This window comes from Balaenoptera physalus (genome assembly GCF_965194825.1).
Source record: "Balaenoptera physalus genome assembly, chromosome: 2".
NCBI lineage: Eukaryota > Metazoa > Chordata > Mammalia > Artiodactyla > Balaenopteridae > Balaenoptera > Balaenoptera physalus.
Genome location: NC_138883.1, coordinates 173,138,039 through 173,165,449, shown reverse-complemented (window position 1 = coordinate 173,165,449; position 27,411 = coordinate 173,138,039). Strand labels below are relative to the sequence as shown.

General features: G+C 47.7%; 1 protein-coding gene across 5 annotated transcripts in view; it reads left to right on the top strand.

Moving 5' to 3' along the window:
* The window catches only part of FAM171A1 (family with sequence similarity 171 member A1), a 125,472-nt gene that overhangs the window by 68,495 nt on the left and 29,566 nt on the right, over nt 1-27,411 (top strand). For 4 of the 5 annotated variants that reach the window (XR_014261326.1, XM_082452813.1, XM_082452815.1 and 1 more), the window contains exons 3-4: nt 6,432-6,524; nt 22,727-22,885. Coding sequence is in view for 4 of the 5 variants with exons in the window: in XM_082452813.1 (XP_082308939.1) it covers nt 6,432-6,524; nt 22,727-22,885 (252 nt within the window). In the remaining variant the exon portion in view is untranslated. The remainder of the gene's footprint in view (nt 1-6,431; nt 6,525-22,726; nt 22,886-27,411) is intronic. The other variant, XM_082452814.1, reaches the window with a different exon arrangement.

Genomic DNA, 27,411 nt, shown 5'->3' with positions numbered 1-27,411 from the left:
GTTGGTGATGAACTTAGCATAGATTGGATTGGAGCTGCCTCTGGGACGCCAGGTGTGTTCGGGCTTTAGTTTGAAAAGAGTTTGGGGCTTAAGAGGTTTGGAGGTGGAGGTGGAGTTTGGGGTCATCAGCAGCTTTTAAGGGAGACTCAGAACAATGATCTAACCCAGAGAGTGGAGGGGAGTGGGCCTGGGGCAGAACCCTGGGAAGGCCAGCACGATAAGAAAGGTGGTCCTTCTTAGGTTCTCGCTAAAGACAATGTTTGACCTCCCCCATTTTTCACACTGAGAAATCACTGGAAACAGCCCTGGGGGAAGTCTAAACGGTATCCAGACACCTCAACTCCACCTTTGCTCGGGGGGGAGGGGCAGCAGCACAAAATACCACTGATTCTCACCATCACAGGAGTTACGTTCTGCAGAGTCACCGTGAACGCTGAGTTGGTGAATCCTGAGCCGTTGCTCCCGGGGGAAATGCAGGGTTAGGTTCCTGAGAGCCCCTGGTCACGTTTTCATCCACTGATCAGTACATCTCCTTGTTTGATGTGTGTTTCTGTTGCAAGATACCTGACTCAATATATATTGTTGGTTCATTAACCTTGAACTCACGGCCGACAGCACCATAACTCATGGCTAAGGGAAGCTTGTCTAACGTGTAATAAGGCACATCCCAGCCTCCTGCAGGTAGAAACACTGGACAGCACTTTGGGCCAGCACTCAGGGGCTGTTTGAAGCAGGGAAATCACCAACAAAAAGCACAAGAATGCAAAAACTTGGCACTAAATTGATTGCAGAAAGGATGCTTATTATGGTGTGAGAGCTGAAACGAGAAGGCAGAGCGTCCGTCGCCTTGGTCGACCTCAGCTGGGAGGAGACTCAGACTTTTGGCCCCTCTGTACGTGCACGTAGAAAGCATCACAAGTATTGACTTGGGGTTACAAATAACCTTTAGCAAGTAGGCACATTTGCAAATACTGAACCCACAAATAAGGACGGACTGTACCTTAATTAAATTTGTTTTGACTTTGTTAACAAGATCATTTGAGAAAAAGGCAACCATTTTCATAATATCCATTCTTCTTAAATGAGTAAATAATGGTAAAAAAATGTAGTTTAATTCAAAGAGTTTTGGACTAGGCTTGAAGATGCCTGGGTTCTAGGCCTGCCCGCCCCCAGCTCTGCCCACACATGGGGGCCCATCACAGCTTTCTGAGCCCAAATCTCTCGTTTCTAAAACTAAATCAATTAGACTGAATAATTTTCAAGGACCCTCCCATGTCTTTCTTTTTCTCTGCTTGCCCTGTCAACATAACAAGATCCTCTTAACTAGAATCTAACAGAAAACGTGAGCAAAATTTCGACTGGTCTGCTGTGAAAAACAGAGTATACTATTGTTTTCATGCATATTTTTGAAGGTGCACTTTTGGTAGTCCAGGTAATTGAGTGAGGAGGAGAGAAGAATTGGGAACCTCTTCTAAAAATATTTTTAAAATTTGAAACTAAAAAATAATTTCTTTACTACAGGTCCACACGTGGTTTTGTTTGCATACGCATTCTTATGAGATTTGGGCATAGATTTCTTTTCTCATCCTTGACAGTAGTTCCTGGAGGGTGTGGGGGTTTTTTTCCCTTGCATGGAAGGGGGTACATATTGGGCAACAGAGAACCACAGCAAAAGGAGAGTACCCTTTACCTTTGGCAGCAGGTAGGAACAGATTCAGCTATATGAAGTGCCATCCATCCTCTAAAGACTGTGATTCCACATCTTAATTATTTCCACCTCTATAGCTCAGGCCTTTTACAACAGTTCAGGGCTACTGCAGTGGCCTCTGGCCAGCTCAGTCTGACACCTTCAAAACGCCCTTTACATTACTGACCATTAGTGTCTTAAAATGTATTTAAATATATATTTATATTATTTTTATACTATAATAATTTTACATATTTATATGTTAGATATATGTATTTATATATGGATGTATATTTATACATCTATATATATATGCAGGCAGACCTCATCTTATTGCACTTCACTTTATTGCACTTTGCAGATATTGCATTTCTTGCAAATTGGAGGTTTGTGGCAACTCTACATTGAGCAAGTCCATCGGCACCATTTTCCCAAGAGCTCGTTTAGTGTTTGTGTCACATTTTGGTAATTCTCCCAGTATTTCAAGCTTTTTCATTATTATTATATTTGTTATGGTGATCTGTGATTTTCGTGTTGCTATTGCAAAAAGATTACAACTCACTGAAGGCTCAGATGATGGTTAGCACTTTTTAGCAAGAAAGTACTTTTAAATTAAGGTATATCTGTTGTTTTTTAAACATGATGCTATTGCACACTTAATAGACTACAGTATAATATAAACACGACGTCTGTATGCGTTGGGAAACCAGCACATTGACGTGCCTTCCTTTATTGCGATATTCGCTTTATTGGGGTGGTCTGGACCTGAACCCGCAGCATCTCCGAGGTGTGCCTGTATATACATCTGTCTAATTACGTTATACGTCTGCCTAAAGGCATTTGATGTCCTCAGGATCAAGTTTAGACTAAACAGAACACAGGGGCTTCCTCCCCAGCCGCTTCTCCCTACGTTTCTCACGGTCTGGTCACCCTGGGCAGTTTGTTGTTCTCTGAAGGAATCTGGCGTTTTACCTGCTCTGTGCTTGTCTGCACTGTTGTTCCTTTACTGTTCTCTCCGCAAGCTTGTCTTCTGTCCGTGCATGCCCAGTGTGGTCGTTCTCTGCGCTCAGAAGTGTTGCAGCCTCTCCCAGGTGGAGTTAGATGTTCCTTTCTCTCTACTTCTCAGAAAACAAGACAGCAGCCAGCATCTCCTCTCTGATGGGTAATATACCGCCTGCCTGCGGGTCTGAGGCGTCTCTGCCACCTCCCGCCCAGGAAGCCCTTGCAGGTGTCTCTACCACCCACGTCTCATCATTAGTCATTACAAGAAATCATCTTTTCTCGTGTATGAAATAGGGTTTGCGGAAGGGTTTGCTAGAGCAGATGTCTGATGTTTGGAAGCACCAAATGCTATAGGCGAGAAGCGTTTCAAAACATCCTGTAATGGTCACACGCATCTCGAGAGACCAGTCACAGGTGATTCCAGCTCAGAGTCTCCCAAGCCAGACAGCACAGAGGTTTTCAGGGCCAAGGAAACACCTTCAGGCTCTGTGTGAGCTCTTGACGGGAGCAGTGTGGTCCAGGTCTGTACCTAGAGAGGCGGGGAGGGCAAAGCCAAAGTCTGGAGGTGAGCTCTTCCCTACAGGCACCAGCAATCTGGTTCTTCTCTCCTGGCCATTAGGTGCCCTGTGCCCTTGGGTGAAGGGATCTCTGTGAAAGAAGGTTAAGTTTCCCTGGGATGTGGTTTTGCAGGATTTACCCAAGTCAGGCCTCCTCCCTTCAGTCCCGGCTCACACACAGGACCTAATCCTCCCTCCCCCAACTTGGTATAGATTTTTCTTCCAACTTTTAACCCCCAAGGTGAATTCTTTTTTTTTCCTTGCTTTATTTATTTATTTATTTATTTTTGAGACATAATGCATATCAGCATACGATTCACCATTTTAAAGTGTATAATTCACAAGGTTGTGCAACCATCACCACTGTCTACTTCCAGAATATTTTCTTCAGCTCCAAAAAAACCCTCGTGCCCGTTAGGATTGACTCGCTGCTTCCCATGCCCCCAGCCCCCAGCAACAACTGATCCCTCTGTCGCTATGAATTTGCCTGTTGCACATATTACAGATGAATGGAATCCTCCAGTGTGTTGGCCTTTTGCGCCTGGCGTCTTTCACTTAGCATGGTGTTTTCCGGGTCTGTCCATGTTGTAGCATGAATCGGTACTTTATTCCTTTCTACGGGTGAACAATATTCCGTTGTATGGATAGACCACGTTTTGTTTATCTGCCCATCAGACGATGGCTTATTGGGTTGTTTCCACTTTCTGGCTAGTATGACTGATGCTGCTCTGAACATTCGTGTACAGGTTTTTGCATGAACATATACTCTCAGTTCTCCTGGGTATATACCTGGGAGTGGAATTGCCGGGTCACATGGTGACTCTTATGTTTACTATTTGGAGGAACTGCTGGATTCTTTTCACAGCACCAAGGTACATCGTTATCTTTGTCATGGCACTTGCCACGTTCTGCTTGTCCTACAGCTATTGGTTGTGCGTCCAAATCTCCTTCTAACGTAGAACGCTTGAGGACACAGACTGCCCCCAACATTGATCTGTTCCGCACGTCTAGCCCTGGGCCTTGTACATATTGGCAGCTAAATAAATGGAATAAATGTGTAGGGAGAAGTGTCATGTCCAAGGCCAGCCGCTCACTGGTCGCCTCTAGCATTATCCAGAGCCAGTTGTGCTGAGTAATTGATATTCTTAGCACTTGATATTTCTGGTTCCTAATATTATCCTTGAAAGTTACTTTACCTCTCTAGGCCTCAATTTCCTCCTCTTTAAACTTAGAGACTTAGGCTGGATGGCGTCCAAGAAGCCTTTCAATTTGAGTCCGTGAAGCATAGCAGTCGAGGTCAGACTCCAGAGTTCAAATCCTGGCTCTGGTATTTACCAGCTGCGGGGTCTTGAACAAGTTAATTCCTTATCTATAAATCTGTTTCCTTACCTGTCAAATGGGCATGTTAATAATACCTATTTCATAAAGCTGTTTTGAGAGTTAAATAAATTACCAAAATTAAAGCACCTAGGATAATGTCTGACATGTTAGTGAGGGTTCAGTAATGTTAGTGATTATTGTTGTTCCATAATATGTTGATTTGTTTTTTTCTTAAAATTCATGATCTCCCCAGAAACATGTAGGCTTTATGAATTTTTTAGTTGGAAGTCCAGGTACTTCAACAAGAATTTTTAAAAAAGCACAAGTTCTGTCATCTTATTAGTTCCCAGAATAGGGAAGAAAGTTTTTTTTTTTTTTTATCATGAGGCACACAGTAATTAAGCACATATATTTAAAGTCTTTCTTAATGTTAATACCCAATGTTTTACATCCGTGTAGTGTGTACATTGTAACTTTTAATAGATTCCTAATGTGAGGAAGTTCAGATACTTTACTAACAGCTTCTAACGAATAAAAAATACATAGTTGGGCTTCCCTGGTGGCGCAGTGGTTGAGAATCTGCCTGCCAATGTCGGGGACACGGGTTCGAGCCCTGGTCCGGGAAGATCCCACATGCCGCGGAGCAACTGGGCCCGTGAGCCACAATTGCTGAGCCTGCGCGTCTGGAGCCTGTGCTCCGCAACAAGAGAGGCCGCGATAGTGAGAGGCCCGCGCATCCCGATGAAGAGTGGCCCCCGCACCGCAATGAAGAGTGACCCCCGCTTGCCGCAACTAGAGAAAGCCTGTGTGCAGCAACGAAGACCCAACACAGCCAAAAATTAATTAATTCATTAATTAATTTAAAAAAAACATAGTTTATTGTAGGGCAAGCAGTTGTTCTGTGAGAGAGTGCAGGACTCTTTTGGCGTTTTGAAAGCCTTTTGCTAATAATACTTAAAGGAAAAACTGTTTCTTTTCTCTCTGTTTACAGGACTTCTGACACCCGATGGGTGGGGTTTTTCTCAAACCAACCAGTTCTCCAGCCCTCTGGACACCAACTGGGTGACCTACAATTCAGTTCAGTTCTGACAGTAGCTATCCAGAGTTAGCTCAGATGCCACAGGTCAAGGGTTCAGTCCCACAAGACCAACTGCCACTTCAGACACAAGCCCCAGGTTGTCACCTGTACTTCTGACCAACCGGCTGTAAATCAGAGGTTCTCATGGTCCCCTCCCTGGGTTCATTTACTCTCATGGCTCACAGAACTCAGGAAAACAGTAACATTCATGGGTTTATTACAAAGGATATTATAAAGGATGCAGATACACAGCCACATGAAGAGGTACAATAGGGTGAGATCCAGAAGGGTCCAGAAGGAGCTTCTGTCCCTGTGGAGTTGGGGTGTACCATCCTCCCAGCACATATACTTGTTCACCAGCTTGAAGTTCCCCAAAGCCCGTACCTTTGGGACTTTCATGGTAGCTTCGTCAGTCACGGCAGGCATGATCAATTGTTATCTCTCCACCCCCTCTGTCCTCTCTGGAGGATGGCAGGTGGGACTGAAGGTTCCAAGATTCTCATCATGGCTTGATCTTTTTGGTGAGCAGCCCGCCTCCAGGAGCCCCCCCGGAGTCTCCCCATCAGAACAAAAGATACTCTGATCACTCAGGAAATTACAAGGGATTTAAGAGCCGGGAACCAGAGGCAGAGACCAAATATGTATTTATTATTATGCCACACTACTAAAAATCAATATTGTTGATTGAGTTGAAATCAGAGAATCCAAGGAATGCAGAGTAGTTAAAAAACTGCAGTGGGCATTTTGATTTAAATGAATTCGCTCATATCCATCCTTGTTTCTGCAGTGTTTTCTTCACTGAGCCTGGGCCTGCTTCCAGAACGATCTGCTACTCTGATGGTGTATGAAGATGTTGTCCAAATAGTCTCAGGATTCCAAGGTATGTTTGATATTTAAAAAGAGAAGTGAAGGTAACTTTGGGGCCAACTCTGAAAATCTTGTGAGGGATGATTCTTTTGTCGGGTAGTGATGGCCGTGAAATGTGTCCACAGCTGGAAGTAACAATGCCTGTGGTCCCTACGAGTGCACGACACATTGGCATTTTGGTGAAATGTCTCTTGGCTGGGGCCTTTTTTCTTATCGGCCCAGACTTTAAGTGCATGAGAGGTAAAAAGGGGCTCCACCCTCTGTTCACACCACATCTCTCTTCTCCGAAGGCGAGAATATTCATCCTGGGGTCAGAGTCCGGGCCCTGCCTGGGCCTCACTGACCATTGGGCGGGGTCTCTCTGAAAAGGTTCATAAGCATTTAAGAGTATAGAGTTTCAGGTTTGTTTTTTTTTTTTTTTTTTGGCCCGCCACGCGTGGCTTGTGGGATCTTAGTTCCCTGAACAGGGAATCCCCCTTAGTTGCCCCCTGCAGTGGAAGCACGGAGTCCTAACAACTGGACCCCCAGGGAATTCCCTAGAGTTTCAGTTTTGCAAGACAAAATGGTTCTAGAGATCTGTTGCACAACAATATACATACACTTCACACTAGTGAACTGTACACTTAAAACTGGTTAAGATGGTAAATTTAATGTTATGTGTTTTTTACAATAAAAAAAAAACTCTTCCCTTACCAAAAAAAAAAAGAAAAAACAAAAGGTTCCTAGGTGTTCGAGTGTGGCCTTTTCTATCCCTTATCCCCTCGTTTTTTTAATGCATCTCACGTGCACTGGTGTAAATGTGGCTTCACCCCTCTAACTTCTCTTTCAGAAAAGCTGGTACAGAAGGTTTGTGGCACTCGCCCTTCGATTGCGGCTGGGGTTAGAACTGGGAATAAGGCCTGTGTCAAACCCTTTTTTGTGCTGAGATGATGGGTTTCTTCCATCTAAATCATGGGCCTTTTCCTGGCTTTTAAGGTTTCATCAGATTCAGTTTTTGTTTACTGTATTCCTTTCTTTTAATACCATTTTACACCAGTCATTCTCTACCTGACCACATCCAGGTGCCATCTGCAAACGAGGTGACCTGATTTATTCCTTTTTTTATTGAGTAGCTGTGGGAACGTACAAGGAGGTTCACGTGCTGCTCTTAGAAGACGTATGTAAAGAGAAATAAGTAGAAGCGTCTGGGAGCGTAAGTGACTGGAGTTTGGAGAGAAAACAGGAACAGAGACACAGATTTTCATGTCATCTGCATAGTGAAAGCCCTAAGTTAGCAACTTTTTTTTCTCCTCCTAAGAGAGAGCAGAGCTAGGCCCGCGTCCTCAGCATCCTTTCATGTGAGAACCACACTGGGGCCTACTGGCCTTGGTACTTCCAATTTCTCTTTAGTTAGCTTTGCTATTGTCGTTTCACAACTGAAAGACGATGGAAGAAAGTGAAAGATAATTTTTCTCCTCCAGTCTTACTGAGATATAATTGACATATATCTTTAATGACTTGATATGTGTATATATTACATATGCAATGACGTAGTAAGTCATATACATTCCATTGCATACATATACATATACGTGTGTGTGTGTGTGTGTGTGTGTGTGTGTGTGTGTGTGTGTGTGTGTGTACACACATTTCCTGTATCCATTCATCCATCAATGGACACTTCAGTTGTTTCCATGTCTTGGCTTTTGTGAATAATGCTCCTGTCTTTGCCTGAATAAGTAACTTCTGACCCTGGGTGACCTCAGCCGCTCATGGCCACACCAGAACAAGTGGCTGGAGGAAACCTCACAGCTGCATCCACTGATTACACAGACCTCAAGGTGGGCATCAGCCCTGCAGGACCGAGGCCACTTCCTAATTACTTGTTTTCTGACTCTCCGAGATGGCTACTTCGTGCCCTGTCACTCCCGCACTGCCATTTTCTCCCACTCTGTAGTGGGCGAGTGTTCAAGCTCGTGCACCCCCAGAAATGCTCCCCTGAGCATCCTGTGCTCCAGCCACTGCCCTGTGTCTCTGCTGTCCTTTGGGAAGGACTTTGCTCCCTCATCTCTGCTTTCTCGCCTCTCCTCGCCTCTTCAGCACACTCCGGTCCGGGTTCCTCCCTCAGCGCTTCATCAGAGTGTCTTATGGCCCCTGTGCGGCCAGACCCAAGGTCACTTCTCTCTTCCTCTCCCGGGATGTCCGCACAACATTCAACACAGACAGCTGGGCACTCTGTCTTGAGACTTTCTTCCTTTCGCTTCCATATCATGCCTTGCCTTTCTTTCCAGCTCTCGGTTACTTCTTCTCTGGACGCTCCCATGACTGTCCTGGGCCTCTGTTTTTTCTTCCCAGTGCTCTCCCTAGAGGAGCTCATAGACCCATGGCTTTCATGCGCCCTGGGCACTGATTACTCCCCATTTCCCCCTAGAGGGAGGCCCTTATTTGACATCTTGACTTGGGCATCTGATTGGCATCTCAAACTCAGCAGAGACGCACAGATCTCTTGATGTTTTTTACCTTCCATCTCAGTGAATGGTGTAAACACACACCTACGCACCCAGCCAAGACTCTGGAAATCATCCTTGATTCTTCTCCTCACGTCTGGTTCTCCTGCAGACCCTCTTCTCTCCATAGGTGTTGCTGCCCCGTGAATCCAAGACACCACCATTTCCCCCAGAGAACTGCAGTGGGTTTTTCACTGGTTGCCCTGTGCCCACTCTTGCCAGCCTGTAATCTAGTCTTCACAAAGTTACAGCGATCAAGTCGCCTAGCTTCCATTCTTCAGTGGTCTTCCCATTGTACTTGGAATAAAATCCCAACTCCTTACACTCAGGGCTGGACAACCCCTGGCCCTGAGCCTCTGGAGGCTGCCCCTGTTACCTGGAAGGTCGCCGCTGGTGAGAAGGGGCGGAGGTTGTATCTACACACAGAGTTTCCCACAGAGCAGCTTCCTGCGCCCCTTGCCCCTCCTACTTCCCTTTCAGCCCCGCAATTCGCTTTGTCGAGCTCTTCTCCTTCACGGCTGCCTTTGACGTGCACGGCACCCTCGTGGGTCATCCCTTCCCAGTCCCCCTTCCCAGGAGCGGCACTCACCTTAGCAAGGTGTTTGTGACAAGGGCTCAAACTGCAGCCCACGGGGTCCATTGTTACGGCCACGCTTCACCCCGTCGTGGTGCCAGACCTCCTCATCTCCCCCTGCTCTGCTCCTCCCTGCCATCCGCCAGCCCTGATGCTGCATTGTCCCCTCCAGTGGCTCCGAGGGGGTTCATGAAGGACCTCGGTGCCCGTGTCATTTGCCCTCCGTAAGCAGGCACCTTCTGAACATGCAGCAGTCGTGATGACCTTCATCTCCCATGAGTCACACAGAGTTACAGCCAGCCTGGACCTTTAACCAGAGTAATCCCACAGTGGTTATCCCTCGGTCTGCCCACGCTTGCCTTCTTTTTTTTTTTTTTTTAAAGATTTATTGATTGATTGATTTGTTTGTTTCAGTGCGCTGGATCTTAGTTGCAGCATGTGGGCTCCTTAGTTGTGGCTTGCCAGCTCCTTAGTTGCAGCATGTGGGCTCAGTTGCGGCAGGCAGGCTCCTTAGTTGCAGCATGCGAACTCCTAGTTGCGGCATGCATGTGGGATCTAGTTCCCTGACCAGGGATCGAACCCGGGCCCCCTGCGTTGGGAGCATGGAGTCTTAGCCACTGTGCCACCGGGGAAGTCCCACACTTGCCTTCTTTCTGCTGCCCACATGTTGCACATTTGCACTGCATGGCCCATGCCCTGATTCAGCCCTGGTCTCCGTCTCCACCCGGGCCACTGCAGTGGCCTCCAGCTGGTGTGCTGGTGTCCGCTCGCTGAGCTAGCGTGGTGCTGGACTTGAGAAGATCAACCAGATGTCCCATCTCTTGTGTCTCCTCCCAACACACCTTGCACTGAGCTGCCCGAGTGATCTTCCTGGAGCAGAACCCTTTGCCCACAGAGTGAAATCCCACCTCCTTACACAGCACGCCCCGGCCTCCTGACCTGGCCTCAACCTCCCTCCTAAGGACTCTTCTCCTCCATGTCTTGTGTCCTAGCCTAACTGAATTTCTTTTTCTATTTTCCATCTGAGATGTCCCACCCCATCTTCCCAATCTGTCTTCAAATTCTCCTTGGACATCAAGACCCGCTTCAAGGCCACACCCTCCAGGAGGTCTTTTCTGTGTCTTCCCTGGAGACGAGATTCATGCCGGTGTCTTGCCCTTCACCTTCAGCTGCCAAGGGACTTATATCATGGGACCCCCGACTCAGAGGGGTCACCAGTCCATAGTGTGGCCAGGGGCTGGGACCCAGCTGGAGGAGAATAGCTGGAGCCATCAGTTCTTCTCTCTCTTCCTTTTACTGGGGTGGAACTAAGAACCCAGAAGAGGTGAGACTCTCAGCTGACTGTGTGGTCACGAGATGCAGTGGGTCTGTAATCACATCAGGCCATCTGCAAGCCCAGGTTCGAAGGGAACAGAAAGTATGAGTCAGAAAAGGGAGCTAGTTGGTAGCAGGCCAGAGAGAAGCAGACCGGGATTTGTGGAGTCATGTTAATGGCACAGCATTCAGGTGAAATCCACAAACTCCTGCCACGTGGTCCCAGAGCTGCCCTGAGCCCAGATCCAGGCGTTCCCGCGCCTTCCACACCCCCCGGCTCCAGCTTTGGATTCCACACGTCCTGTCTCCCTCATGCCCCGTCCTGTCCTTATCAGTAACCAGGAGGGTGGATTAAAACAGCCCTCCAGCTGGGGGTTCTGTATCTTACCACGATGCCGCCCCTTCTGCCATATTTGGTAGTAATATCTTACCTCCCGGACTAAAACTGAAAAACCTGAAGAACAAGGAGGGGGTCATGTTCACTTAGCATCCCCAGGGCCTGGCTCCATGCCCGCCTTAGGATCCGTACACAATGAGCAATTCACTGAAGGGTTGAGTAAATAAATATTTAAAAACCGTCCAGATCCCACCTTTTTTTGCACTTCCTGTGTAGATCACTCAAGCTTGGGTTAATTATTTTCTTTGTTGTGGCTGCTAAGGGGACAGTTCACATGTACACACACACACAAACATACAGAGTATTTGAATAACTCTCTCTCTCTAAGGAGCAGGAAGTATGGTCGTGTTATAAACCCAAGGATGTAAGACATTCATGGCAGTTTTCGTTATGGTAGTTTTTGTTATGGTTAATTTATTCAGTCTAGTGTATCACTTCCCTCCTGTATGTAACCGGAAACTGAGAACCATTTATTTCTCCCTTGCCAAAAATCTCATTTACATTCCAGCTTTTTAAAATTGTCTACATTTTGTTAATTTTTTAACTTACCTTACTTCGTGAGTTTAATTATTGCTAGTTGTACTTTTCCTTGTCTCAGTAGAGTTGAGGCACGGCAGGAATAACACTGGGTGAATTTGTTTCACGTTTTCTTACCAGTTGGAAGGAGAGCCACGTGTAGATAATTTTTAGTCTTTGCAGTTCTGTTCCGTAAAGCCAATACAGAACTGAATTTCTAAATAATATATCAAATTTTTATTCTCAAACTGGTCAAGTGTAGGTGCATTTATTAATTTTTTAATGGAGTCAGAGGAGAAAAAAATAAACTCTTGCCAATCAGAAATGTAAGTACTGTCAGCCGTTTGAGTTTTTGTGTGTTGCTTGGATGTCACTGTGTGTCAGATCCCCCCAAGGAGGTGGGGAGGTAGTGAGATGACAGTTTGACAAAGCCTCACCCGTGTTATGTGCATAGTTTTGGGTGATGCCCCGTTGTTTGGTTTTACGTGACACTGAAGCAAAAGATTTCAAAGAACGAAGGCCACTGGGTGAGAGAGGTGGAGACAGGAGAGGCGGAGATGTTCTCTATGGGAAGATGTTTAATGCTTCAGGTGAAGTTTTTGTTTTGAAATGTTTGCAACCAAATAAAATAGAATAAACTCATGGTTAATGAGAGTTTTCCTTGAAGAATAAAAAGACTACTCACTTGTTTTCCTCTCTCTAGGTATGGTATCTATTGAAATTCTGACCATACACACCCTAAAACTATTCCCATCAGACGAGGTGGGATTATGTGCAGTGCCTTCACACACACACACACACACACACACACACACACAGAGTAAATGCACGTTTCCAGTGGAACCGGCCTTAGCATTCGATTTCATTTGAAAAGTGAGGAAAGTGATTGCGTTATCATTGTAGACACTATTTTATACAGAAAGCCTGGAGCAGTCTTATGATAACAGTGTGCTGAAGGGGAAGGACCAACATAGTCATTGATTAACTACGTATAGGGATCTTTCCCAACAGAGGCTGGGTCTAAAAGTATGCTCGTTATCACAGAATGCTTGCAAATTGCTTTTACATTTTTTTTTTTACCTTTTTTTTTATTGAAGTATAGTTGATTTACAACGTTTTATTAGTTTCAGATGTACAACATAGTGATTTGATATTTTTATATATGATACTGCATTTAAAGTTATTATAAAATATTGGTTACATTCCGTATGTGGTATCTTATATCCTGTACCTTATTTATTTTATACCTAGTAGTTTATACCTCCTAATCCCCTACCCCTGTCTTGCCCCTCTCCCCAGTGGAAACCATTAGTTTGTTCTCTGTATCTATGAGTCCGTTTCTGTTTTGTTATAGTCATTCATTTGTTTTATTTTTTAGATTCCACATATAAGTGAAAACATACAGTATTTGTCTGTCTCACTTCACTAAGTTTGATACCCTCTTGGTCCATCCATGTTGCTGCAAATGGCATTATTTTGTTCTGTTTTATGGCTAAGTAGTATTCCACTGTGTATAGGTACCCCATCTTCTTTATCCATTCCTCTGTTGATGGGCACTTAGGTTGCTTCCATATCTTGGCTACTGTAAATAATGTTGCTATGAACATTGGGGTGCATGTGTCTTTTTGAATTAGTGTTTTCATTCCATTTTCTTCGGATATATACCCAGGAGTAGAATTGCTGGATCATATGATAGTGCAAATGGCTTTTAAACTTTGCAATGAGATCATAGGAGAGTGGGAAGAGAGAACACTTGTCAATTGTTTTATAAGGATCATTTTCTTTGAGAGTTTTTTGTACTTTGCTGAGGAACTGAAAGCTTTCAAGGAGGAGTTTGATGGTGATTCCAAAATGTAACCTCACGATGATGAACCGTAAGGGAGGAGTTGTTGCTCTACTGCCGGCTCTCTCAGACCTTCCGCTGTCTCGGGAGAAACAGCATGTTGTCGACTCAGAATGTGATGACGGTAAATAAGAAAGTACCATAAAGATGCCCCGGGCTGCTCGTGGCTGCACTGTCGTCAGGCCAGCTGGCACCACCCAAACCAGTGGTGTCCATCCTGCTGGGCCTCTTCGCTGCTCTCTTTACGGTCCCCAGGACAGTCCCCTTTCTGTTCCCCAGGCAGTGCTGTCAGACTCTCCCACGCTCTGCACGCACCCCCGACCTGCATGCCCTCCTCTTAGCCATGACCTTGACGATGGTTCCAGGGAACACAGAGGCCATCGGGAGAGGCTGGCTTCGGTGGCCTGCTTTTCTGCATCCCCTTCTAAGGGGACAGTGTGACGTGTCTCCCCGTGGCTCCTCTCCCACCAGGAGCCCCTTCACATTACAGTCCAGCCCTCTAATCTCCCCCCCTCCCACCTCCCTCTGTTTGTGCCGCATCTTCCATCTTTCTCCTCTGGTTCTTTCTCAGCTCCCAGAATTACGAAGCCTGCCCTTCCAAGGAAACCCATGTTACTCCCGATTCCTCATTTCCTTTCCCACTCAAACTTCGGAGCCGTCCGCCCTCGAGAATTTTCTTTAGGGATTTCTCGTGCTGAGTTCGCGGAGACTGAGCTGCCAGCTCCGGCGGCCTCTTCCCGGGCCTCGTCCTGCCTGCATCCCCGAGCTGGGGTCCTTCCTCCTGCACCCCCCTCCCTCCTCGACTCCTGTTCACTGCTTCCCTGTCTCCTCCACGGTTCTCCCTTCCCCGCCTCGCCCACATTCCAAAAGCGGCTTTCAGCTCCAGCCACCCCCTCTGTTTTCTTCCCCGAGGCCACTGTCTTTATTTGGAACTACATCATTTCTCACCAAACATCTCACAAGAGCCTGGCTGGTCGCTCTGACTCTAGGATTTCTCTACCCACAGCCACCCCGCACTCTGCTCTCGGAATTGGGTAAAAACGAACACGATTCCTTCATTCCCGTTCCAAGAACCCCCGGAGACTCTCTCCCCTGCAGGTCGCCTCAAGTTCAGACTCCTGACTGGGGTGCACCAGGCCCTTCACGAGCCTCCCCCTCTGTCCGGAGCCCACGCAGCCTGCACAGGGCTCACGGGGAGGCCTTGGCCTCTGGCCACGGTCCAGATGTCTGTCACCCCTGGAATTTCTCTCCTGGATGGTTGATGGTTCTCTGCTGAAGCTTCTCCTGTACTTTTTGGGCATCACTCTCTATTTTGGCATCAAAACACTATGATGATTCAGCCGTTGCCATGACTACCTTCTCTACCCTGGAGTTCCAGGATGTCAGGACCTTCCTCCTCTTCCCCATCATGTATCCTGTGCCCCGGGGCAGAGGAGACTCTGTCCATGTCGTCTGGGTCATTCTGAGGACGCTCAGCGTATCTTGTGGAATCCTCTCAGTCAGGGGCAGTTTCCCCCCAGGGGCATCTGGCAGTGTCACAGCTTGCGAGCCACTCCTGGCATCTACTGGGTAGATGCCACAATGCACAGGACAGCCCCTGTCCCCCAGCAAAGAAGTGCCTTTGTGGCCCAAAATGTTAATAGTGCTGAGAATGAGGGATGGTGACCTAGTCAGAATTGAGATAGACCGTTACTAGGACCCAGTGAGTTGCCTGGAATAACTCATCTTTACGTTTAATCCTATAAGCATTCCCAGAACGGGGTGCCATGGGTTTCACAGAACACCTGCTCTTCAGGAGCTGCCGTCTAAACGGGGAGAGGTGATGGGAAATTATTGCCGATCCTGCACCTGGTATGCACCAGGAGGCAACGTGAGACATCGTATCAATGCATGTGTGTTCTGACCTAACGTCCTAGCAGCCATATCATGAGACAGGCGTGGGCCACGCCCATTTTAAAGATAAAGAACCCAAACCCCAAAGTCACTCAGCTCAAAGGTGGTGGAGGAAAGATAGAAACAGAGCGATATATACACTGACACTCCTGCCCATGTCCTCTTCTCATGGCGCCTCTGGTTAGGGAGATGCTCAAATACACAAATACACATAATACCAGGCGCAGGAAGATCTGTTCTGTAAGAGAGATACGAGTAGAGTTTAGAGCTTGGGGTGGGATCCAGAAAGGCCACACAGGAGAGGTGGCATTTGAGGTGCACCTTGGATGACGGGTAGGATCTGCAAATGGAGACGATGCGGAGAAGCTCCAGATGCGGGGAAGAACATGAGCTCGTGCGCAGAAGCAGAGCAGCGTGGGCTGGAGGGTGAGGGCCATGGGCAATAATAGCAGAGCATCTGTTCTGACGTGGGCAGATGTTCTAGGAAGGGACGCAGAGGTCAGAATTCAAAGAATTCATTTCCGCCTCATGCAAACAGAATGGCTGTGGGCCTCTCTGGGCCTCAGTTTCCTGCCCCATAAAGAGAGGAGAGAGCTCCTTCTTCACGGGCTTGTTGTAGGTTTTTTTTTTTTTCAATTTTTATTGGAGTATAGTTGATTTACAATGTTGTGTTAGTTTCAGGTGTACAGTAAAGTGAATTAGTCATATATATATATATATATATATATATATATATATATATATATATATATATATATATATAAAAATACACTCTTTTTTAGATTCTTTTTCCATATAGGCCCTTACAGAGTATTGAGTAGAGTTCCCTGTGCTATACAGTAGGTCCTTATTAGTTATCTATTTTATATACAGTAGTGTGTATATGTCAATCCCAATCTCCCAATTTATCCCTCCCCCCTTATCCCCTAGTGACCATAAGTTTGTTTTCTACATCTGTGACTCTGTTTCTGTTTTGTAAACAAGTTCATTTGCACCCTTTTTTTAGATTCCACACATGAGCGGTATCATAGGATATTCGTCTTCCTCTGTCTGACTTACTTCACTCAGTATGACAGTCTCTGGGTCCGTCCCTGTCACTGCAAATGGCAGCATTATTTTGTTCTTTTTTTATGGCTGAGTAATATTCCATTGTGTACATGTACCACACCTTCTTTATCCTGCTGTAGATTATTCAGTGAAATAATGTGTACGTAAGAACTTTGTAAATTCTGAAGTGCTGAACTGCACCTCTCATGAGAGAACTGGAGCAGCAGTTCGGGTCTGTGTTGGTGTATGACTGCTGCCGCTGTTGTTAATTTGGGAGGCGGTGGATCCATTGAAGGTTTCTGGGTGGGGAAAGGTGGTGATGAGAGTGGAATTGGAGAACCGTCAGTAGATGAGGCGGGAAAGGGGTGAGGGGAAGTCAGGAGACTTCTGCGAGAGTTGAGGGGTCACGTCACAGGGTAGTGTAGGGTGGAGGCAGGACGGAGGGAAAAGAAGATGCTAGAAACGTCGATAAGGGAAGATTGGGCCGTCCTGGCACTTGAGCGACTGTGCAGGAGGGTAGAAAGGGAAAGTGATGGTGACAGCCTGGAGTCAAACACAGGTGTTGGGGGGAGCGGGGCTTTGTTAAGTTGCAGAGAAGGTAGTGATGACTTTAGTGCCTGACGGACATCCAAGCCGAGGTGCAGAGAAGCCCAAGGGAATACAGGCGTGGAGTTCCCGGCAGGACCGCAAGGTAACTGGTGAGGCTCCAGCAGGGAGGAGAGCAGGCAAGTCAGGAGAGAGTCAGGAACAGCAGAGGCGACTGTGGTGAACCTTCGCGAGCTGTCTCATCTGAAGTAGGAGGAGAAAAAAGCACTCGTAGAGGAAAAAGCCGGCGACTCTGGGGAGAGCAGAGTGCAGGACCGTGACCCCCGCGGGGGTGGGGAACAGAGCTCATCATTGTGAGCAGCTGGAGGCAAGAAGGCGAGCGAGGGTCACGGGTTTGCAGATTATACAGTCGTCAGGTGACATTTCCAAGGGCGGCGTGTGTGTGTGGGGTGAAAGCCACGTCCCTGGGCGTTGGGGGGAAAGAGAGGAGGCTTATGGGGATAACAGCGAAAGTCGTGTCTTGCTGTTGTTTTTCTAGCTGAGGAAGAAAGGAGTATACGTGTTGGTTGGGGAGGAAAAGCTTCTGGAGAGAGATTTTTGATGAAGGCAAGAATAGTGGATCGAGTCACGTCTTGCAATAAAACAAGCAAAAGTTAGGAAACTCGGGTTGACCTTGGGGGAGGGCAGGGGCAGAAGAGGCAGCAGAGAAGAGGGAAAAAAGATTTTAAAGGGCAGACGGAGGGGGCTTCCCTGGCGGCACAGCGGTTAAGAATCTGCCTGCCAACGCAGGGGACACGGGTTCGAGCCCTGGTCCGGGAAGATCCCACATGCCGCAGAGCAACTAAGCCCGTGCACCACAGCTACTGAGGCTGCGCTCTAGAGCCCATGAGCCACAACTACTGAGCCCACGTGCCACAACTACTGAGCCTGCGCACCTAGAGCCCGAGCTCCGCAACAAGAGAAGCCACCGCAATGAGAAGCCCGCCCCGGTGTTTTCAGTAGAGTTGGGTCTGAGCATTTGGGGGATGATGGTGGAGCCCCAGGAAGGACGGAGGATGACACAGCTGCTGTGGGGAGTGTGGAGGAGAGGCATCTACAGAAGAGGGACGGACCTGTCCCCCTCCATCCTCCCCTCCCCACCCGGTCAGGTCCCTCCTGAAATGTGTGGGAACTCAGCAGCTTTCAGCCATAAACTTAGGCTTAAGAGCATAACCACCGCCCAACCCGACACGTACCCACTTTAGATCGTATTTACGCTGCGGCTCAGAGTACTTCGACCCTTACACTCCTCAGACGTTTCTGGGGGCATTTCATCAGGCAGAGCCCGTGCTCCTGTGTTCAGTCCTCCACAGGCATCAGGGCGTGCCGGTCACAGTGTGTGTCAAAGCAGCTGGACCAGCCACACCCTCTTCGAGTAAACCTACCCCAGCATCGCCTCTCTGTGCCCCCCACTCCTCCCGAAGTGGGAGACAGACACGGTGTCTGGTCAGGGAGCGAGTTCTTCTGCACAGAAAAGGGAAGGGGGGCAGCAGGGGAAGAGGAGCGGGGAGAGGTGCGTCTCCCACTGAAATGCATGGTGTGCCAGGGAGAGACGGAGGCAGAGCCATGCACACAGAGACAAAAAGGCAGAGAGAGAAGCACGCACAGGGGCAGAGAGAAATAGACACACACACAGAGACAGACAGAAAGACACCGAACTGCGATGATATGTGGTATCACTTATATGTGGAATCTAAAAAAATAATACAAATGAATCTACTTACAAAACAGAAATAGTCTCACAGACATAGGAAACAAACTCATGGTTACCAAAGGGGAAAGAGCAGGGAAGGGGGCAAGGGATAAGTTCGGAGTTTGGGATTAACAGATACACGCTACTATATATAAAATAGATAAGCAGCAAGGACCTACTGTATAGCACAGGGAATAATATTCAATATCTTGTAATAGCCTATAATGGAAAATAATCTGAAAAAATTACGTATAACTGAATGACTTTGCTGTTCACCTGAAACTAACACAATATTGTAAATCAATTATACTTCAACTAAAAAAAATGAGGAACTGGGACTTCCCTGGTGGTCCAGTGGTTAAGAATCCATCTTGCAACACAGGGGACTCCAGTTCGATCCCTGGTCTGGGAACTAAGATCCCTCATGCCACGGGGCAACTAAGCCTGCGCGCCACAACTACTGAGGCTGCATGCCTCAACTAGAGAGCCCACATGCTCCGGAGCCCACACGCCGCAACTACTGAGCCTGCACAGGCTTCAGAGCGCCACAACTAGAGAGAAGGCTGCGCGCTGCAACAAAAGATCCCACGTGCCACAACTAAGGCCCGACGCAGCCAATAAATAAATAAATAAGAAGAACTAAAATCTAACATCTCTCAGTAGAGTAAAAAACATTAAAAAAAAAAATGAGGAACCAATGACAAACGTAGCCACCTCTTTAAAATCTCCCTCAATCTGAAAGGGATACCATTTTAAATTGAATTTGAGGAGGACTTCTTTAAACTTCAATTTATTAAAATTTTAAATCAGAAAAAAAAAAAAAGAATGGGAATGAGACGCCCAGTGGCCCGAGAGCTGGGAACAGCCTTGGTGGTGGTGTCCGGGTCCCAGGCTGGTCCCCGTAAGGCCTGGCTGGGCTGGTTTCCTAGCGTTCAGCAGGACTCCCCTTCATCCTTCAGCAACGTCCCCTTTTCCTTGGTCCAGGCTGAGTGGGTTCTGTTCTTTTCAGCCTAAAGGGCTTTCACGGTGACTTCAACCTGCCCATCTCACGGGGCCTGGAGGGGCACACAGGACCCACGGTGTTCTGGGGTAACCCGCCTGGCCCCTGCTTTCTGCCTTGACCCTTGTGAAGACAAGCCCCTCTTTGCGCCGTCACGCAAAGGACTGCAGACACGCCCTTCTGTCCTTCCTAGTAGCGAGTTCCCCGTTTCCCAGTGCATGAAACCCAGGCGGCAGCAGCATTGTTTAGGCTGAAGAACAGTGGAGAAGAGGAAACAAATCGCAGGACATTCACTAGCATTGAAAGAAAATGATAACAGGAGCAGAGAATGTTGTCACGTGGTTGGGGGTGAGGAGATGGACGAGAAAGGGTTCGCTTTGACCTTCCGTCTCTGAGGGCAGCTCGGAGAAGAAGGAAAGAGGCAGACAGCACGTGCGGGAAGCGGGCTGGGGGAAAAGGGATCGGGTGAGGCAAGATGCTCCGGGCCGGCATGGAGAACGCCCCACCCCCTGGGAGCGTGAGGCATCCGAGCCCTGCGCAGACCGAGGAGGTGACAGCAGGAAGACATTGCTGTCGTGTGAGATCAGAGGACAAGGAGAGCAGACTCACAAGAGCTGAAAGTGGAAAGATTCAGCCACGTGGATGCCAGTGCATCACCATAGCTTTGTTTTAGGGACCAAGAAGGGGCATCGATGGTCTAGAACAGGACCGATGTCCGTGTCCACTTAGCTTCAGATAGGACTGTTGTGAGTTTGGGCACCTGGCTCCCATGGGATCTAAAGCTGGGCCAGTGTTTATGGAGAACCAGTCATGTGAGAAATGCAACCAGTGATTTTCAGGTGCCATCATGACCACCTTGGTCATACATGGTCAAGGCAGCCCACCCCGTAAGTCTGTGTTGGTGGTGAGTCCATTTTGTGGGCTCGCCTGTCAGAAGAGACTTGGATTAGTTGATCCTTGGAGCTCCAGAACTCCGTTATTCTAGAACACTGCTTTTTTGTTTTTTGTGGGTTTTTTTGCAGTTTGCAGGATCTTAGTGCCCTGACCAAGGATTGAACCCGGGCCCTCGGCAGTGAAAGCGCAGAGTCCAAACCACTGGACCTTCAGAGAATTCCCCTAGAACACTTCTTGATAAGCTTATTCCTCCCTTAAAAGTTTCTTTTAAAAAAAAAAAAAAATTATTTATTTATTAATATTTTCAGTTGCACCGGGTCTTAGTTACAGCAGGCAGGCTCCTTAGTTGTGGCTCAAGGGCTCCTGAGTTGCGGCACACAGGTTCCCCAGTTGCGACATGCAGACTCCTAGTTGTGGCATGCATGTGGGATCTAGTTCCCTGGCCAGGGATCGAACCCGGCCCCCCTGCATTGGGAGCACGGAGTCTTAACCACTGTGCCACTAGGGAAGTCCCCTTTAAAAGCTTCTGATCCAGGGTGAAGTGGAACCTTGGTGTAGACATAAAGACCATGAACTCTGGGCAGGGCTGTTGTGTCAGGACATCCGTGGGTGGGGAAGAGGAAGCCCCCAGCTGACCACAGGGAAACGTGGTCTCCCTCAAGCCTGGGCTGGGATGTATGATGACCAGAACATCAGCGCAGACCACCACGTTTGAGGAACCACTTTATTTATTTATTTTTTAATTAATTAATTTGCTTTTGGCTGCGTTGGGTCTTTGTTGCTGTGCACGGGCTTTCTCTAGTTGCGGCGAGCGGGGGCTACTCTTCATTGCGGTGCGTGGGCTTCTCACTGCAGGGGCTTCTCGTTGTGGAGCGCGGGCTCTAGGCGCGCGGGCCTCAGTAGTTGTGGCACACGGGCCCAGCAGTTGTGGCGCACGGGCTTAGTTGCTCCGCGGCATGTGGGATCTTCGCGGACCAGGGCCCGAACCCGTGTCCCCTGCATTGGCAGGCGGATTCTTAACCACTGCACCACCAGGGAAGTCCAAGGAACCACTTTATTTTAACCCAGAGAGATGTGTACTTCCATCGGGAAATGCTCCAACTCCCATCTCTATTCATTTTTGTCTTCACGATGTTTTTGCTGGGTGTGTGCAAACTGATACAGCACGTCTGCATCTTGTGACCCTCGCTACAGCAATAGATAAAAACAGGTTCAGGTTTTACAGTCAAAATAAGATCTGGAGCAAAGTCAAACTGCGGATGGTGTCACAGGGTAACTGTGTCACAGGGTCACCAGCTCAACCCATCCTGCACAGAGTTGAGTTTGCTGAAAAGAGCAGTTCTCACATCCTTTCAAGAGGCTCATCATAGAATCTGTAACATGATCCGTCGCAAGTCAGATGCACCCACCGGAGTAGATGGAATGCCAAAAGGCCGCTTCCGCCGAAGGGAGGGGACTCATTACTGTGGGTTCTTATTTGCAATTCTTCTCCAGCTGCTCGTCTGTTGCCCTGCTCTGCTTCAGCTTGGTCTGTGCACTTAGACCACATTTTACCAGGAAGACTAAGGACGTGTCTGTAACGGTTTCAGAGGGTCTCTCCTGCCTTGTTTGTATCAAGAGATTAATTGTCATCTACTCATTTCACTTACGTGGACTTTTTCCCAAAATGCTACCCCTACCCATAGGCGAAGGCTGGGCAGTGAAAAGACCGCTCACAAATAGAGCTTTTTGTGAAAAACCTAAATAACATCCTGTGTCAAAGCAAACGTGACAATGGGCTATTATTTCTCTCCCCATAATAACATGCTGTCACATCTTTGTGCCCCGCGTGAATGGGCGATGTGAGGGGATGTAGGGGCGGAGTGGGGACTGGGAAGCCACGCTGAAACCTTAGAGGAGCTTTTCCGGGGTTTGCATTTTCTGGAAACAGAAACCGCCCCTCCGAGAGGTAACTCCAGGGTTCATTTCCGCAGGTGCCCGGCCTCAGCCTCGCGTGCATTTCCAGAGGAGAGCTCTGCGGCTGCCCGAGAACACCAGCTACAGTGACCTGACAGCCTTTCTCACGGCCGCCGGCTCCCCCTCGGAGGTGGACGGCTTTCCTTATTTGCGGGGATTAGATGGAAACGGAACAGGTAACTCCAGGCTCGTTTCTTTCCAGCCGGGGAGTCTGTGTTTGCATCTTTATATGTGTTTGTATCTTTATAAGTGGGAGAACCCAACCTGAGGTGCAGAAGGGCAGATCTGTCGTCTGCAAGTTCAAGGGCACTGAAAGTGTCATTTGAGGACTTCAGCCTGCGCCCCTTTCATGAGCTTGTCTCCCTGAGCCTCTCTCTTGGTACCAGTTGCCTGAGCTCTCCGTTGGCCAATGAAGTATATTTAATTCCCAGAAGTTCTTTTAATTGAATTTTCTTTAAGTGTCAGATCAGAGTTAGAGGTTTTCTGTCCCCCTGTTCTCAGCCTCGCCCCACTTGCCCCTGGAACGTATGTTTGTTGGAGCAGCCTGCCCAGCTATGCAGAGATGCACTGACCCCCCCGCAACCCGGGCACGTGTCACAGCTGGGAGGGGCGGGGGTGGCCCTGGGCCTGATTCCCAGAGGAGCACACCATGCCCCCGCCCACCAGTACAGGGAGCACTTGGGGGCAGGGAGCCGCTGGGCTCCACCGGCTGAGTCCATCCAGCCTTTTCTCACGACCTCCCTTTCTCTGAGTTTGCCCTCTCTTTGCCTTCCCCTCTGCGAAGAGTGGTGAGGCTTCGTGCTTGACTTTGAAACATCTCCTGGAAGGCCTCTAAGTCTGCGTGGTCCTTCTCACCCTAGGCCGGCAGGACACACACTGCTCAAAGATCACAGAAACTAAAAGCCACCAGCCAGAAAATAGGTAATCGCTCCTTACCGGTGAAAGACCGCCCTTAACTCCGTTCCCGGCCGACAGAGCTCGGTGCTGACGTGGTCCCCGGTCCTCCTTGTGGTGAATGGATGGTGGCCGAGTCTCAAGCCCGGAATCATTTTCCTGTCTCCCCCTCTTCTTTTCCCCAACACTTCACACTAGTCACAACATAAACTGGAAAACCAAAGGCTGTTCTGGGTTAAATCCCGCTAGGTGTGTACGTTACTGCGTTTCCCAGGGACGCTTTGATTGAATTTCACTTAATCGTCCAGTGCTTTACAGAAACTGATTGTTCTGCAAAAGCTTTTTATACCTGCCACATCTGATCCGTTTTGGAGAATGTTAATAAATGTCTGGTGACAGATCAAGCTCACGTGGTGATTTGTTACCTGTTTTTCTTCCCTCTGCGATACCCGTCCTGAGAAACGTTTCTTCTTCCTTGAATTTTTGCGTGATGATGACGTGTCAGTCATCTGACCACCAGAGAAGTTGCATGGTGGTCGTCTTTCTTTTTTTTTTAACTATTTTTAAAAAATTAATTGATTTATTATTTTTGGCTGTGTTGGGTCTTTGTTTCTGTGCGAGGGCTCTCTCCAGTTGCGGTGAGCGGGGGCCACTCTTCATCGCGGTGCGCGGGCCTCTCACTGTCGCGGCCTCTCTTGTTGCGGAGCACAGGCTCCAGACGCTCAGGCTCAGTAGTTGTGGCTCACGGGCTTAGTTGCTCCGCGGCACGTGGGATCTTCCCAGACCAGAGCTCGAACCCGCGTCCCCTACACTGGCAGGCGGATTCTCAACCACTGCGCCACCAGGGAAGCCCCACATGGTGGTCATCTTAAGTGAATATTATTGGGAAGAAAAAAGTTGACTTTTCATTTAAAGGGACAGGCCTGGGAGGAGAGTAGTGTTTCCGGGAACAGGATAATCCGAGGCCATCATGAAACCTCCATCCAGCCTCCATCACAAAACCCCGAGTTGGAGGAACAACCTCGTTCCTTGGAGATCATTCAGTTTTTTTCTGTGCCCCAATTCCAAGAGCTCTTGAATAAATTATGAAATACGAGACGACGGTAAGGTAGAGAAGACGTAGGACTATTGATTTTAGAGGAGTTTGTTTTATTTTAAAATCACTCTCTTATTTCAGAGGGAAGAGAGAAGGTCTTTGGAAGGTTATATTCAATTTGTTTTCCACTGAAATAACTGGCCAAGTTGACCTAGGAAGACTCAGACCTCCTGCCAAGGAAGGGCAGCGTGGTGTCTGCCTAGCACCCCAGCAGCCCATCAACTAGGGATTCTCTTCTGCCCCACGTTGGCCTCCCGTTTCATAAACCGCATCTAACAGATTTCAGCTTAGTGTGAGAGCCCGGACCACACAAACCGGTGTGAGGTGACAGGTTATCACTAGAATTCAGCAAAATACACAGAGGCCACAAATGCGGCTGGAAAGAGGCTGGTTTCCCTGCCGTGGCCTAAGGGGGGTTGTTTATTTCCCCCCCCTTGGAGGGATCCAGAGTTGTAGACAGAGAAACGCAGCCGCGTGGAGATTTCAGTCCCTCCCTCACTTGCTCGTTCCCGTGTATCCTCACGCTCTCCCCTGTGGTTGCCAAGAAAGCGCAGACCTGTTCCGTGACGCCCCCGAGGGGTTTTCAAGAAATTACTTCTGCTAGTAGATCCAAGAAAACAGAGGAGTCAGTAGTATGACTAATGTCCAAAGCCAAACAGAACCGGAGATGCTATCCGAGCAAAACCCCTCCTGTTCTAAGTGATGAATTGGTGGCCTCCTAGCTTGGTCCAGGGTTGCTGCTTTTGCCTGACAGACACCTGTCTTTCTGCGGACATGATAGGAGTCAGGTAACATCAAGATGAACGGGAAGGAGAGACTCCTTATATAGAGAACTCAGTGTTGTGTTGCCTTCTAATAACGAGGGCTGGAAGGGAAACAGCCTTCAAAGTATGTCCAGAATAAAGAAAGCGGGAGGGTAGACTGTCATGTGGAAGGCACAGAGTGGAAGCACTGAGAGAGGAAAGAGGCCTCAGGAGAGCAGGTATACCTGCCTGTGATGTCTTCTAACAGAGAACATTTTAAAGAACATTAAAGCACATGCACCTATAGGGCATGTTGCTTTAAAAGAATATGCCCCTTTCCGCAGTGCTGTTCTTACTTCTGAATGTTTATAATCGAGTTCGTTCCTTTCTGTAGCCTCACAGGAAAGCATCTAGTCCAACCTCCTTAGTTTTGCAGATAAGAAAAACGGACCCCAAAGCAGGGAAGTAACCCGCCAGAGGCCACATAAGTAGTCGGTGGCGGATCTGGTACTGGGACCCTGGCTTCCTGGACCAGGGATGTGCAAGATTATAGGAAGGAAGTCTCGAAAGGGGATGAGGGGGGACAATGGGGATGCCATTTCTGGGAATCAAGAGGCAGTGTTAAGTGGGGCGAAAGGCTGATGAGTCTGGGGTACCTTTATGCTCTACCTGCTGCTTCCCCGGCCAGACTTCCTGCCTCGGGTTTGATGAAAGAAGCAGTGCCTCCTGATTGAAAACATTATCTTTAAATTGTTTATGTAAAGTCTAGTAAGTTACTTAATCTCGCTTTGTTTTAAGTCCTGTCTCACTTAGAGAGTCTAACAGAGCCTAGAGAGGTACATTGGAGACCCGCCTTTGCTTCTGTGTTGCCTTTGGGCAATGGACACATTTAGGTCCTCCATCCACAAGATAGTTTGACCAGAAAGATGGTAAATTCTGGGTTTTGGTTTTTCTTCACCCTAAAATGAAATGGCCAGGATAAAAAGATTTCAGAACTTGAATCTATGCTTCCAACGTGGACCTTTTGATGAAATCCTCATTTCCATGCCTTTCCCTTCACTGGAAAACAGAGATGGGTATGAATCATAAAAGATAGTGCTAACATTAGCCGTATAGAGATTGCTCTACAAAGGGTTTAGCTCTCACTGGTTGTTCAAACTCTAAAATTCACCAGATTTGTTTTAAATGTTTAAATTTAGTCCTCATTGGAGGTTTGCATTAGCTTGGGTAGTTCGTTGATCGGTAGGTAAGTATATAAGTAGCTTACTAAGAAATCCTATAAATGGTGTTTCTAATGTAGCTTAAATTTTTCTATCAGTGTGTTTTCATCGTGTTCAAGGGAAGATTTTAAATTATGACCGAATACATTTTGTATGATATATTATATTTCACTGGAGAAAAATTCTTCTCAAATGGACCGCTTAACTGTATAAATATAATATTGCTCTCATAAGCATTCCCCAGTTTATCTGTAGACAGTCATTAAAGGATTGGCTTGGATAAAAGGCCTCTAATGCAAAATAATTGGTATATTAAATTCCTTTTAAACAGATCAAAATAACAATGGCAACCAAAATAACTCATAAATATTTCAAGTCCAAGTTTTCAGTAGTGTACTTTCAGTAGCAGTAAGTTAATATTTTGAAGTACTCCTTGAAGAAATTCACTCCTTTTTTGTTTTCAGCAGTCTCTGATTTAAATCATTTGGTTCCATTATGGTGGAATTATGTCCGAGTAATTAACATGTGTGCAGTGCTCACTTTGTATAGAAGTTGATTTCAGGGATTTCCACACACACCTCTTCTCCCATTATAGACAATCCCTTCTCTTTTGAGGCCCTTGTTTTTGGGGGGAGGGGCGCGGCATGTGGGATCTTAGTTCCCCGACCAGGGATCGAACCCGCGCCTCCTGCATTGGGAGTTCAGAGTCTTAACCACTGGACCACCAGGGAAGTCCCTTGAGGCCCTTT